Below are 15,351 nucleotides of genomic sequence, written 5' to 3' on the forward strand. Positions count from 1 at the left end.
GTATTGAGTTTTACTTTGAGTTGGATCTCCATCTTTGTTTTTGTAAATTTAATTGATTTGGTTCTTCCATAATTATTGTGGCAATATAGGAGAATTTGGCAATTTATTGTTCACACTTAACTTGCATTTGATGTGTCAGTTGCACAAAATATTTGAGTTTATTACGCAAAATTTATCAGCAGAGGGAGTGAATCTATGTTGAAAAATGTTTTGTTTTCGTGTCGTTGTTGAAAGGTGAAAACATTGTTGTCTCTATGCTAATTTATGGTAATGGTATATTATCTCATAACTAAAAATTAATAGAAAAAATAACACTAGCCAAGAATGTAAAAAAATAGTAATAACATTAACAATTTCATTCTAATTGTTATTTTTTTATAAAGATTAAATATTTTTTAGTCTCTAAAATCGAAATTCTTTTTATTGCAAATTTAGATATATTTTTTAAATTTTAAAAATAAATAAATATAATAATCTTAACCTAACATTGTTAAAAAAAAATTACATGTTAATTCACAAATTAAAAATTTAAATATGCAAAACAATGTAAATAATTTAAATATCATCGTAAAATTAACATGTTAATTCACAAATTAAAAATTTAACTAATGTGAACTATAACAATTATATTTATTATTTTTTAAGTTTGAAAAATTAAATTATATAAAAGTCAAATTATATCAAAATTTAAAATAAAAATAAATACAAATTTTGTCAATAGGACTAAAAAATATTAAAATCCTTATTTTCTTTTTATAGTAGTTTATACTCTCAGTATATAAAAAAAGTAGTAATATAAATAGGAATTTATTAACTACTTAAAGCAAATATAGGGTAAATTCTCATAAGATAATTTCTTTTAAGAAAATTGTGTTATATAATTTTTAAACAATTTTTATAGTTTTTTTATTGATAAAGTGTTGTGAGACTTACTTTGTCCCATAATTTATTTTTTAAAATATAATAGTTTATAAAATACTTTCAATATAATAATATATAAAGTGTTTTTTATTGTTTTGAATTTGTGAAAAAGTTGAACAGATTTTGATACATTTATCTTGAGGGTATGATAAAACAAGGCATGGAAAATTATTTGTACAAGTTATTTTGCTGAACCAATAGCTTTTGGTCATAGATAATTACAAAAATCTACCATGACTTATAAGGTAAAATAACTTGTGTTTTTCTCATCCTTATCAATATCATCAAGGATTTTGGTGCAGGTGTTTTAGCATGACATGAATGATTCCTTGCACCAAATTTCATCAATTTGTCACCTAAATTCCTTCAATTTCTCACCTAAATTCGATACACGATTCTCATCTTAAACAAAAATTTAATAGAATCATATCAATATTTAATAGAATCTTACAAACATTTCTGTTGAGAAAGGTCAAAATATATAATCATAATTATTTTAAGGATTAAATATGTTTTTGTCAGTCAATTTTCAGTCAATTTTGGAATTAGTTTTTTTTCAAAATTTTATTTTTTTTACCAAATTTTGTTATGTTTATTTGACATTTTAAATATCAAATAAATTTAATAAAATTTGGTTAAAATTACTAAATTCACGCATTTTTAAAGATAAAGACTAAATTGGTCAAAATTTTGAAAAAGAGATTAATTCCAAATTTCGCAACTTAAGAGACCAAAAGTATATTTAACTTTTTTAATTAAAAATTTAATAGTTTAAGCATCACGATTCAATTGTGAGTCAATCTAGCTAATCATACACAACAATAATATATTAGTATTTCGGTGGTTCAAAATATCTTTGTCTGTTATCAAAAGTTGCTTAAAATGAGTTTAGGACAAAACAATTACAACACCAAATCAAATAATTTTACACTACAATAAAAGAGAGTTTATTTATTCCACATGTGAATTAGTTATTAACTACATAATTAGGAACAAGGTGACGAAATTACCTTATACCTTCATGGCACTAAGCTTTTTGTATTACTTCAGTTTGAACAGAGGATTAAAATAGATAAAAAGGACAAACTTTAATTTTTTATGGTCCAAAATTGCATGTACACCTCTGATTTGGAATACACTTAAAAAGAACACAAAACTTGGAAAGGAATGAAAGAATTGTTTAAAAATAATTTTGACTAAATTACACAACTACCTTTTAGTCTAGTTAAGTAGACTGAAGAAAAAACTTATATTAATTTAATCAAATTCATTAATTTTGCAGTTAAATTATTTAAGCCTACACTCGATCAACTCTATTTTCATTAACAGTAAAAAAAAAATAGTAGTATATGAATTTATTGAAGTGAAACACTAAATCCTACCATCTATATAAATTCTTTAGAAAATTATCAATAGTTAGTTTCTGTTAACAAAGTGATCATAATACTGGTGATGCCTGTTTTTTAAAATTGACGGCAATTTCATGTAATTTTAAGAGATGTGGGTAATTATGATAAATTATTCACAAATATCACCGATCATCCATCCATATATATATATATATATATATATATATATATATAATATACAAATGAAAGAAACATAACGCATTTTTTTATATTTGTTATTATTTTTTTATTTACTAACTATGTTTTATTTTATCACAAATGATAATAATTACTATTATTTCATTTTACAAATTTTCTATTAGTTTATGTATTTTGGTGGTTTTTTTTATTCATTATTTTATTGACAATTCTGCTAGCTCATCAATGTTTGTTGATATTATTTGAGGTAGTCAAAACAAATTTGAGCCCAACTACATTTATAAAAACAAATTTGTCTCTTGTGTTTTATTACAAATTGATAACAGAGCTCCAGTTTTTTACATGAAATGGATTGGATTTATTAAGCCCATATGCGCGTCTAATTTGATTTATTCTGTTAATTAAAGTGTTGGGTTTCATTGCAAACTTCTTATTTTTTTCTTTCACAGTATTTACTTAACAATGTTATATATAATAATAATAATTCTTATGTATGTCATAATTTTCGCACCATACTTCTCTACTCTCAATTTCTTTTAAAAGTTCACAATGCTTATTGTTAATGTTTCGGTATTTCAACATAATTAATTGTTTAATAAGTGCATATGGTTTTTCAATGATTATTTTAATAATTTTGACTCGACTAATTTTTGGGATTCAATAATTTTGTATTAAGGATCGTTAATCATATGGATGGTAATTGTTAAATATTTTTCGTATTTTTACATACATAGTTCATATGGAGAAAAATAATTTCAGTTATTTTGACATAAGCACTTCAATAACAAAATTCCTTTTCTTTATGAAGTATACATTTGTTTGTAAATTGCCTTTATTGATTTGTTGTCTGACCTCAAAGGTAACACATTACTTCACATTACTTCTGTAATTTTTAGTTCACATAAGTGGAAAAGAGAGAAAAGCAAAATATGAAGTAAGCATATTAAAATGGAAAAATTAAAATACGTATCCTCAAATGAAAGCTACACTGGACGAAACAATGTATTACTGAACATCAGATTATGTTAGGTTCTCCCTTGAAAACAGAGACTTAGCTAGACACCATCAATGCTGGAGAACCAAACAAGAATCGAAATATACAAATTGAATTCAAATTAAATCATGCACAGAACATTTTTGGAAAATAATACACAACAAAATAATTCACATAGCAATCGAAATTTAATTTTCAAAATCACATTGCAGCATGAAAAACAATATTAATGATGCATTCATCAACACAACAAAGAGATAAATTTGAGACGGAGATCCATGAATAGAACGGCTCAGAACATATTACAGCTCTATCAATCATGATTTATCAGAAGCAGAACTGGCATTTAAAGCTGAATTGTAATCATCATAGCCAATATCACAGGAAATAAATAAAACTCAATTAGCAAAATTCTCTATTTTGTAAAAAAATTGTCAATAAAATATCGGCTCATATCAAGAAATTCAACCATTTAATCCATTATGCTTCATCGATCAATCTCAGAAGCGCGGATAATATGTAATCATCGCCGACAACTAAGATCACAAAACACTAAAACACACTGAAAAAATCTTAAACTTGAAAACCTAATGTGGAGGATATCTTTAGAGGCACAAACATTGAAACGTAAAAGCCCCCACGTGAAATACCACCAATTCAATTTGCGCCTCTATGACTAGCTTTATTTTCACGGAACAATTTGAAAACAAGCTAAAGGTGTAGTGAGGCGCCAAATAAACACAAGAAATCGAAAGCATGGAGAATTGCAAGATTAAAATAAACGAAATTTTGCCATTGTTTAGACACAGATTAGCCAAGAAATTGGGACAAAACTGCAACACGAATGGCACCGATTTGGCACGTGTATTGGGGCTTTCACGTCATGCATTAATCAGAGAAGCCCGGGAGACATCGTGCGGAGAGTTAAGTAGAAGGAAACTTTTTACCTAAAAATCTCTGTTCGTAAACCTAAAATTCGAAACACTAGCGGCCATTGCCGAACCCTGCACTACAATTGAATTGGGCTTGCATATGGTGTTGTATTTATAGGCGCCCCAAACCCTAATTCTCTCTCTTTCTCTCTCTATCAGACTCCAACGTTTGCGAATAATACGGTGTGTTTCGTTTGGCTGTTTGGGAAAATATGTATTTTTTCTTCTTTTTATACAAATAACTTATATTTGAATGTTGCCATAATTTAATAATTTTCTAAAAGGAAAAATATAAATGTATTTTTTTTGGTGTCATATTTCTTACTTTACAAAAAAATATTATAAAATATTGTTCTTAATATTTTAATTACGTAAAATTATTTGTTTGGTGCTTTGTTGATTCAATTATATTATCTCTTATTTAAAAAAAAATATTTATTTCTTAAAATAAGTTTGAATTAGTCGTTTTCGTTTACTCCTTAACTAACAGTGACGACATACGTTGATATGACGTTATTTTTAGTGTACTTATGTCAATCAACCTTTTGGGTAATTTATGTGCTAAAATGTGTATAAAAACAATAAAATTGAGGATTTAAATTATGAAAACTCAATTTGTCTTCCTTGAGAGAAAAAAGTTTAACATAGATAAATATCATTTTGGAAGGTAAAGAAGGTTTTGTGTGGTTGTAAGTGACTGAGTTTTTCAAATTCGACCATTTCCTACATTAGGTTAATAGAAATATTCTACATTTTCTACATCATTTTAATGAAAAGCCCCTACTATTTCCTATACCAACTTAATGAATTTTACAAATTTATTATGAGTTATTTGACTTAAAAAATAAATGTAATAAATTTACGATTACGATTGGAGAGATCATTCCTTGCACATTATTAAGTGTTTATTTTATTTGTATTAATTAAAATCTCTCAATGCATCGCAATTCTTTATATTGTGCTAGTAAATATTCTATTATAACTTATTTATTTTTAAATGTTTTCTTTAACATTTAAATATTTTCAAATATCATAACACATTTACTATATAATCTATTTGTTGCGCAAATAATGTGGAATTACATATTTTGATGTGACTAATAGCTGTTTAAAAAATCAAACATAAAATTGTTTTTTTATTATTATATACAAAGATAAGTTTTTGAATATATAAAGATATATTTTCTTATAATGTGGGGCTTATTTTTTAAATATTGGATTTGTTAAATGTATTTATGTGCATCCATTGTTTGTTAAGGTAGGGAACAAAGTAAACATGTTTATAATATGTAATATGCTTGATGATATTATATTTATTAGAAATTGTATTGCTAATGTTTAGCAAATTCAAAAAAATCATGACAGATATTGAAATGTCTAGTGTTTTGATGTATTATTTTTGGCCATATAAATTATTCAATTAGAATATGATAATTTTCAATCTTAAAAAAACATGTATGAGAAATTTTGATCAGATCTTAATCCTCAATGTACTTCATTTGAGTTACATTTGTTGACACTCACGAGAATTTTTCATTATTTACGAAGAATATGTAACTTTGTGGCATTAAAAAAGGACAAACTTTGTGATATGATTGAATTTATAGATAATGATTATGAAACTCATTTACACGATAGAAAAAACACATATGACTTGGTTTTATTCTTTTAAGTCTATTGAAATAATATTATTATACTCAATTATCACATATATGATATGTTGTTCCCTTTGTAATTTGGAACTTCATTTCGAATTTGTCCTTAAAAAATACCTTTCATGGCTAAAAAAGAAGTTATATTTAAATTATACTTAATCTAAATTTCTAAACAACATCAGACAATTAAACTCACCTGAACATCTATATTAGTTTTCTTTTAATTTTGTACAAAACACGTAACCGATTCCTTTTTATAATGGAAGATGAATGATATTGTAATACAACCCTTTATTCAAATCAACTTGTCCAATGGTCTTGAATGTTGTAAAACCCTCTTTTTCTGCCCAAAAATTTAAAGGGGTCTAGCCCTATCTGTTGGGCCTAAGGACTGGCCCATAGGGTGTCCAAAGCCCCTAAGGCAGCCTAACCCCTCTCATTTTTGCCATTCTTTCGAAAAAAAGGACCTTACTCTCTCCCTTTCCCTATCAACAAAAGCTCTGCTAGGGTTTGGTTCCCTCTTGTTCGTGCTAGCTCAAAAGCCCACCTCGTCTCACGTAAGTTGGTCCTTGAACCGTACTCCCTCCTTTCTAAGTTTGTTTTTGTGGTTTCTGTTAGGATTCACAGTAGTAACCCTGTTATTCTCTCTATGCTGCTGTTCGAGTTCGTAACCCTACTCTTGGAGCTGCTGGGTTCTTTGGCTTAAGGTCACAGTCTGTTATTAGCCCCTTTCCAGGTAAGGGAAGCTAGGGCTTTACTATTTTTATGTTTTAGATGCATGTTCGGTTGATTCTATGTACTGGATGGTTGGTATGTATTATTAGTTGTATGAAAATGCGTGGTTTGTACTGCTATAATGATGTGGACATGTTTCTGCGCGAGAGAGAGTAGTGAGCTTTGCTGAACTTGCCTAGGCGAGCGGGTTGGTCGCTCAAAACGAAAACTTTTGCTTAAGCGAGGAGCTCTCGCCTGAGCGAGAACAACAGTAGCTCACTCCCCTCTCTGTTTCGAGGGCTCGCCTAAGCGAAGGCCACTCGCCTGAGCGAGAGCAGTCTCGCTCGAGCGAGTTGGGCTAGCTTGAGCAAGACCTCGACGTGCTCCCTGTTGCAGTCTCACCCAAGCGAGAGCAAGTAGCTTGAGCGAGGGGTTCCTCTCGCCTGAGCGAGGACTCTTTAGCTTGAGCGAGATTTGACATTTCTAAGGGTGTATATATATATATATATATATATATATATATATATATATATATATATATGTATATATATATATATATGTGTGTGTGTGTGTGTGTGTCTCACATGATTGATTGATTTACGCCTAAGACGATTCAAGCCATGATGTTATATGTATTGTATATGATATATTGGGATTGTAAGTTGATGTGTTTAGCATGGGCTTGGTGTGATATATGCTTGATTGGTTTGGTAAATATATATACATATTGGCATGAGATTGATGTGCATGAGAACTCTAAGAGTGGTTGGTGAAACATGGGTAAAGTGCGGGTAAGACGTAATCCCATGACCTTCATAGGGAGTATTCATGGTGGTGTCTCATCTAATGGACATAATTTCGTGGACCCTCCTAGGGGGAGTTCATGGCGGTACCTCATCTAATGGACTTAATCCCGTGGACCCTCCTAGGGGGAGTTCATGGTGGTGCCTCATCGACAGGGCGTAATTCCATGAGGGTAACGTGGTGGTGCCTCATCGACCGTGCGTAATTCCACGAGGGTAACGTGGTGGTGCCTCATCGACCGGGCGTAATTCCACGAGGGTAACGTGGTGGTGCCTCATCGACCGGGCGTAATTCCACAAGGGTAACGTCGTGGTGTCTCATCGACAGGGCGTAATTCCACGAGGGTAACGTGGTGGTGCCTCAAGGTCAGAACGTAATTCCACAAAGGCCTCGTGGTGGTACCTCATGTAAGGATGTAATTCCGCAAAGGCCTCGTGGTGATGCCTCACTGCTAGGACGTAATTCCATAATTTGGTGGTGGTGCCTCATCGTATGTATCCGGATAGTCAAGTCTCGGTGTCTTATATAGTTTGGTACTTCTTATGTGGATGTATGCTAATTATGCTTGACTATGAACTCATATGTTGAATGTTATGATATAAGAACCTTTCTGCACTAGCTTACCCTTTGCTTGTTTATATGATTGTGTGTGGTCTACTCCTTTGCGATGATCATCGATTTTATTGATGTGAGCAGATGTGAGAACCCCTGACAGTGGTAATGATAATAGGAATGCTGTAGCTTGATGTCTATGGACGGGTGTTGGGCTCACTATGGGGCCGCAGCTAAGAGAATCTTATTAGTTAGATTTCTATTGTTCTGGATAAGAACTTGTGCTACTTTTGAACTATCGTACTCGTGTTAGGCAAGGTGGCGTCCTTTTTTTTTTTGTTATGAATATGTTTGGGGAACTGTGTACTTTATATCCCAATTTCATACTCTCTAGATAATTATGTATGTGGCGTTTCATTAAATTGGATTTATCTATTTTATTGGGACGTTACAAATGTAACATTATCTTAAATTTGACAAAACTTGTATGAAAAAATCAGTTGACAATGTAAACTCAGGTATATATATTAGTGGTGGCAAAACGGGTCAGTCCCGCCCGTATGTGGCCCGTCAAAAATGGGCCGGGTCAGGCTGGTCCATCAAACAGAAATGGGTCAATAATCACAACCCATCTCGTATAGGACGAGCTAACAGGCAGGGTGGACTGGCCCGTCCAGTTTTTTTTTTCCTTTTTTTTTCCTTTTTTTAATTTGTTTACAAAATTTTTAATTTGTTTTATTTTTTAAATTTATTTATATGTACAGATAAATTATTATTAAAGTCATATTTAATCAAATAAAATATTTTTTAACTTTTTATTGATTAGTTAATATTTTTAATTAGATAAGTTAAAATAATTATTAAATTTTACATATTAAATTATTTAATTATAACTAATAATACAAACTTAATTTGTAGGTGTTAATGATTTAAATTACAATACTATTATATATATATATATATACATTTAAAATATATAATATAAAAAAATAATATTTTTAATTACTTTTATTTTATTTTATTTTTTTAAAACGGGCCAACGAGCCAGGACGAGCTGACCCTTATTTTGGCCCGTTAAGTTGACGGGCTGGACGAGATGACCCAGAACGGGCTGATAGGTTGAAATCTTCAACCCAACCCGTTCCTTTTAACACGGGCTGGCCCGTTGGGTCCAACCCATTTTAGCACCCCTAATATATATATATATATATATATATATATATATATATATATATATATATATATGGATTAACTTTTAAGTTTCCAATAAATTGAATAGTACCTAGATAATTAGCTACAACATAATTGTCGGATCAAAATCAAATTAAAAACTAAAGTCAGGTATATATAGATTAATTAAGTTTTTAAAAGATTGAATAGTACCTGGATAATTAGCTACAACATAAGAATCATTTGGTAATTTAACATGAACATGTTTAATCTTAAGGAAAATAACAAAATGTGTTTTAATGTGAGTGACATGATCACTTGCACCACCATCTAAAATCCATTAAATTTTACCTATTTGTGATTCTTGTCTAGAAGACTCACCATTATGACTGTGTATCTGGTTAACGTTGTGATTGGATGAGTTTTGCAGAAAATTCATGAGCTTTTGCACTTGTTCAACCGTAAAAGGATTACTTTTCATATTTGTTTTAGATCTTGATACTCCATGACACATGGAGTCCTATTTGCTTGGTTTGGTTAATTAGGTGCCTCCCATGACTAGTGCCACAATAAGTCGTTTAGGCCAATTTTGTATCTTGCACAAAGGAATTTCTTGTGTTGAGATTGCACGTACGTGGGTCATTATGTTCAGGAATTCTGATACTGCTAGCAATGAGTTTTAGCTTGTTCAGGAGAGTACGTCTCATGCTTCTATTCCAAGAATGATAGTTGGTTCCATTGAGTTGAGGAGAAACAAGAACCATTCCCAAAGGATGCAAATATAGGGGCTAGAAGGATTTAAAAGATAATTCATGGTTGCTTATGTTTTTGTGGTTGAGGATTCCATGATGAAGAAAGGAAGAACAACAAGATAAGAAGTGGAATCTAAAAATGCGTACAAGAGAGTTCCTATATATAGGAATCTAAAACAGAAAAGAGAAAACACTGATATATAACATCAGATAAGCAAACAGAAACAGAAAACAATAGAAAATATAAAAAGATACTGATAAAATAGTATCTGAACAATGTGTATACCCTATGTCAGTTCAAATGTTTATCCAATGGTTTTCTCTTGATCAAGCTTCTTCTCCCTTGCCTTGGGATAACTATAAACTACTACATATTATAAGCTAGGATTGCTTTATGTGCAGGGAAAAAGGAGTGTCCCAGTAACTGATGAATGATTGCGAGTGAAGGGATGATAATCTGTGTACACCATCAGTAGAGCTGTCAAAATGGGTTGAAACCCGTGAGCCAATCCGGCTCACCACGAGTTCGGATTAGGTTGGGTTGGGTTGAAATTTTTTTACAAATTTCAATAGGGTTGATTTTTGACCCGGTTCACCTAAAATCCGACTCACCCGGGTTGAGTTGGCTCACCAACCCACAAATAAATGGTCACACAATATTTGTTATTAAGTTAGACTTTGCATTTGGGTCATGTTAAATTATTTTTTTAGCCAACACATAGATAATTTGTATTTTTGTGAATTTAGTTTGTATTTGGATTGTATTAAAATTTATTTAGATATTAACTAGAATTACAATTTAGTTTTGACCGAAAAAGTAAAAAAAATTGTATTTTTTTAATTAAGTGAACCCGTGAGCCAACCCGTTTAACCTACCAACCCGTGATGGACCGGACCGGGTTCAAATTTTTTTGCTCGTTAATAAGTGAGCCAGGTTGTGGGTTGACTCACTAAGTGATCAACTCATGGTGGGTCGAGTCGAGTTGGACCGAATGTGGTGGGTCGAATCGAGTTGGACCGAATTACTCATTTTGACAGCTCTAACCATCAGTGATCATTCTTCGATAAATCAACGTAAAATTATGGTATCTCTTGTCTAAATTATTTGGCCATCATGTTTCGAGTTTGATTGACGAAATGATATACGTACATAATTTTCATCATATAAATTCTAAGTAATAAACTAGTATAAAATTATAAAATAATCAAGTTAAATAAAATTTTATATTTTGTATATAAAAAGGAGTATGATATGCATGTATTGTCAGTCGAAAAGTCTTCACACTATAGTCAATCTAACATCATCATTGATGTGAATTTAAAACATATTCTAAACATTTACAAGCATACTAAACATATCATTGTGATCAGGGCATGCATTATTTATCATATACAAAACTCAATATCAAGCGATTGCATAGCAAGAATTTTTAGTAGTGCTTCTCATATAGGTTCTTTTCTTACTAAAATTAAGCTGTCTCACATTTAGCTCATCCACATGAGTTTATAGGACTATTTATTGGCAAATTTGAAGCTGCAGACAAGGACAATTCTGGCACTCAACTGTTGGAGAATTCAAGAATTTGTTAACATTATCTTTAACAAATCCGGAAGTGGAACTTTATAGGAAGAGCCGACAACTGTTTGATTTCTCTGCTCTGGGGAAAGATTCTGAAGGAAATGATAGGGAAGAAATAGTCATAGAAGATTTTAAGATGGCCATTTGTCATATAAAAATGTTAAACATGAAAAGAATTTCCAGAATAAATGCGGATGAAGGATAAGAGACAAAGAAGTTTATTGAAGAAGAAAGAGAAAGATGAATTGTCTCTAATGTGTATACTAACGAGTCATATACACAAGACTTTGAACAAGAAATGAAGGAAAACGAAACAGACAAAACAACATAACAACAAAACAACGACCAAACAACAAGAGCATACGACCCCAAGGAAGAAAGGGTAGATGAGTCCATCAGATGAGTCTAGGCAAACGACTTCAGCAGACGACTCTAGATGTTTAGGTAGCAACACCAACAGACAACTCTAGGTAACAACACCAACTCTAGCAAGAGGATAGACGACTTCACTCAGAACAGTCGATTACTTCACTCAGAGTAGACAACTATCATTTTTCATTTTCTTTAGAATTTTGACATGATCAAGGAGAATTTTTTGTTAATGCTTAAATAAAGCAAGTATCAGTTTCATCAAAAAAGTGTTTGATTGAAGCAGGGCGAGTAGGTGAAGTTTGAAAATTTAGAATAAAAACTGATTACAATTTTCATAAAAAAAGTTAACATAAAAGAAAATGACTTGGTAATCACTCATGATCGAAAACCACTTTCCAAATGTCAGTTACACAACCAATTATATCAGTAGTGTTCAAGTTCCTATCACGGAATGATAACCAAATGAGCCTTTATAACAAACCAAGTGAAGTTTTACAAAGTAGTTGATTCAGTAATCATTTGATATGAATCCAGTGAGCCACAATATATGCATTGTCCCCCACAAGACGCTCATAATGTCAAAAATTACATGATTGAACAGTATCTATTTGATGATAAAATTCAAAAAATGCCTCAACAAATTAGTTAATTATTCCTATATAGCCAGGAATAAGTAATGAAGAAATTGAACTAACCAATATTATATTCTTCCCTTGCATGTCTCTAACATTAACATGTCATACACACGTGAAGATCGGTATCACGTTTCATCCTAAGACATTGCAGAGAATGACATTCCCGAACTTGCATACCTCAGACAAGTGAAACTAAAAAAATTTAACTTTAAAAGTGTTTCTTTGTCTAGTTTTCTGCTTGAAATCTTCAGGACCAGCTAGACAAGTTGATGATGAATTCAACTCCTCTAAAAGTTCTGTTGCCAACTCAACCTTTCCTGTTTTATTTAAATTCTGGATTAGTGATCTATAGATATATACTGAAGGAAGAATCCCCTTCTGTTTCATCTCCCTGAAGTATTTCAAAGACTCCTCAACATTTCCTGACCGGCCAAAAATATCAATTAGTGCAGTATATGTAAGCAGATCTGGTTCAATCCCATTCTCGGTCATTTCCTTATAATACACAAAACACATATCAAATCTTCCAACCTTCCGCAAGCCATTCATTAGAGTATTGTAAGAAACAGTATCCGGGATGAAACCAGTATCCTTTATGGATGAAAACACATCAAGCATTTCATCCACACGGCCCATGTGACCCAAGATATCTAAAACAATATTATATGTGAACAAATCCAGACCATACCTCTGTGTTCTAAAATGATCAAATATCACCAAGGATTTATCTTTCTGTCCGCATTTGGCAAAGGCAAAAATGATCTTGTTGATGAAGGATGATGATGTGCTAGAAGACATTATATCTGATATTTCCTCAAGAAATTTGAGTAGCTCCACACAATCATTTTCTTTTGTGAAAGCCTTGGCAAACTTAAGGCATGAGGTTGCACTTGGGGATTTACAGGACAACAACAATTTCTTGAAAACTTGACAAGTAAGGTCAATGTCATGGCTTGCCTCCTCTAATAGGAGATTATAGGCATCAAGGGAAACAACAACGTTCTTATCGTTAAAAATTTGTAGTACTTTATCGGTGTATGTGCAATAGACATTCGCACTGGATGCTGGTGTATTTTCAACTTCGGCAAGAAATTCTTTCAGAAGTTCCTTTGTCACTATCTTTATGCCAGGAGATGCCTCTGTTGAATAATCTGGAAAACTGCAAAGTGCCAGTGAATTAGCTATTACTGGTTTAAAAACATTCAGATAACAGAATAGTTTGGTTGTTATGGGAATGACACAATTAACGAGAATCATCATTAGGTTCATGTAATAGAAAACTGCTTATTCAATCAATATTCACTTTATTTTGCTGCGAAATGCCCAACAAACAAAATATGCAGTAGGATCATAAAAAGGTAAGTTGAATATGGACAACTATTTGGGTGCTAAAGCTAAACTAAAATAAGTTGCTTTGGAGTAGAACTAGGCATGAACAAGAAATATGCTACATATTAAAATTCATTCACATATGGCAGGCATGTACATATCTATCATCTCAAAGAACAGGTAACTAAGAATGAGCTACGCACACTAGCACTTCATAGGTCTGGCTCAATCAAAAACGTGCAATTCTTTACAAAACTAATAAAAAAACTCAAGTAATGAGAACCTTGATGATGCACTAATCTTAGTGGGTCACGTAATTCCCGCAAGGAATAAGTTATAGCTTATTGACGATAATGACACACGACTAGTTCAACTAAAGTTCATCTGTTTAAGGGTTAAAGTTTGATCCAACTCCAAACCACTTCCACCATGAAGGGGCAAGATGTTGCCTCGAGTAAATACGAGTGAACACATCTCATCCTTTCATAAACTTCATGAGGAATAAACTCCTCTGAAATGTTTTGTCTCTAAAAGTGCACAAGTAAAGGGCATCAACCCTAGATTTCATCTAAAGCAACATGTGCATATGGCCCGCTAAAATTCGAAGTGACACACCATTACTTGTGCACTTCAGTGACAATCTCACCTTTAGAGGAGACAATCTTGCACTCCTTAACACATGATACAACATTTTCAATGCTTTTCAGCTCTCACCACTCCATGATAAAAAGTTTGAACTTAAACAACAACAATAATAATAACCAATCAACTTACAGTAAAACCCAAAATTATTATGGTATTACAAAGGCAGTAGTATATTGATAACCATAACTTATAAGTGGAGGTTCTGAGAGCCACCCACCACAGTAACTTTACTTTCCACAAAGAAGAGAACTACACTTTCATTCAAAACAGCAAGAGAAATTAAAAAAAATAAAAAATAAAAATTTGAGTGAAAAAAAATTGGCTTTGGAAGAGTACCGAATGATTGTTGAAAGAGGAAGGGAGAGATTGAAGCGAAAGCGGAACAGAGGAAGTTTAATCAATGAAAAGCCTCTCGTTGTTGCTTCTCGTAACATCCTTCGCAGCTGAATTGAGATTACCACGTTTGTGTTGTTCATGTTCTTTTCTTTACTTTTTAGGGTGCACAAGCATGCTACAATTACAAATACTGCTGTCTAGTCCTTGTGATCAGTTTCACAATTAAGACCTCAAAAGTTATTTTTGCAAAGAAGCCCCTGTATAAAAGCTGGATAGGTCCCCTTCGTTAGCAAGTTTTAGTTACCTTACACCCACATAATTCATTGATGAGAAATATATTAGTTTAAGTAAAAAAAAAATTATTAAAATTTTTAGAGAAAGATTTGTTAATAGATCACAGATAAAACTTATATA

General features: G+C 31.7%; 1 protein-coding gene and 3 non-coding genes across 4 annotated transcripts; all 4 read right to left on the reverse strand.

The window, feature by feature from the left end:
- Positions 1-3,747: 3,747 nt before the first annotated feature.
- On the reverse strand, positions 3,748-3,840 carry LOC114186369 (small nucleolar RNA Z223). The gene has a single exon (XR_003605029.1). It is a non-coding gene; the product is annotated as a small nucleolar RNA Z223 (small nucleolar RNA).
- Positions 3,841-3,908: 68 nt separating this feature from the next.
- Positions 3,909-3,994, reverse strand: LOC114186382 (small nucleolar RNA U36a). Its single transcript, XR_003605042.1, has one exon. It is a non-coding gene; the product is annotated as a small nucleolar RNA U36a (small nucleolar RNA).
- A 252-nt stretch (positions 3,995-4,246) lies between these two features.
- On the reverse strand, positions 4,247-4,382 carry LOC114186385 (small nucleolar RNA snoR134). The gene has a single exon (XR_003605044.1). It is a non-coding gene; the product is annotated as a small nucleolar RNA snoR134 (small nucleolar RNA).
- An 8,095-nt stretch (positions 4,383-12,477) lies between these two features.
- LOC114183768 (Tetratricopeptide repeat (TPR)-like superfamily protein) lies at positions 12,478-15,096 on the reverse strand. Its single transcript, XM_028070896.2, has 2 exons — positions 14,938-15,096; positions 12,478-13,786 (listed from the first exon to the last, which is right to left on the reverse strand). Exons 1-2 carry the CDS (start codon positions 15,075-15,077, stop codon positions 12,820-12,822), a joined length of 1,107 nt encoding a protein of 368 aa, XP_027926697.1. The 5' UTR covers positions 15,078-15,096; the 3' UTR covers positions 12,478-12,819.
- Between the last annotated feature and the right edge of the window lie 255 nt (positions 15,097-15,351).

The sequence above is a fragment of the Vigna unguiculata genome, chromosome 5 (assembly GCF_037176805.1).
Source record: "Vigna unguiculata cultivar grain cowpea cultivar isolate G323 ecotype 2 chromosome 5, ASM3717680v1, whole genome shotgun sequence".
NCBI classification, from domain to species: domain Eukaryota; kingdom Viridiplantae; phylum Streptophyta; class Magnoliopsida; order Fabales; family Fabaceae; genus Vigna; species Vigna unguiculata.

Excerpts from the sequence above, each read along its gene's own strand:
- LOC114183768 (XM_028070896.2), bottom strand. The coding sequence starts at position 15,077 with ATGAACAACACAAACGTGGTAATCTCAATTCAGCTGCGAAGGATGTTA. Across the intron at positions 13,787-14,937 it reads CCTCTTTCAACAATCATTCG|TTTTCCAGATTATTCAACAG; the intron begins GTACTCTTCCAA and ends GGCACTTTGCAG.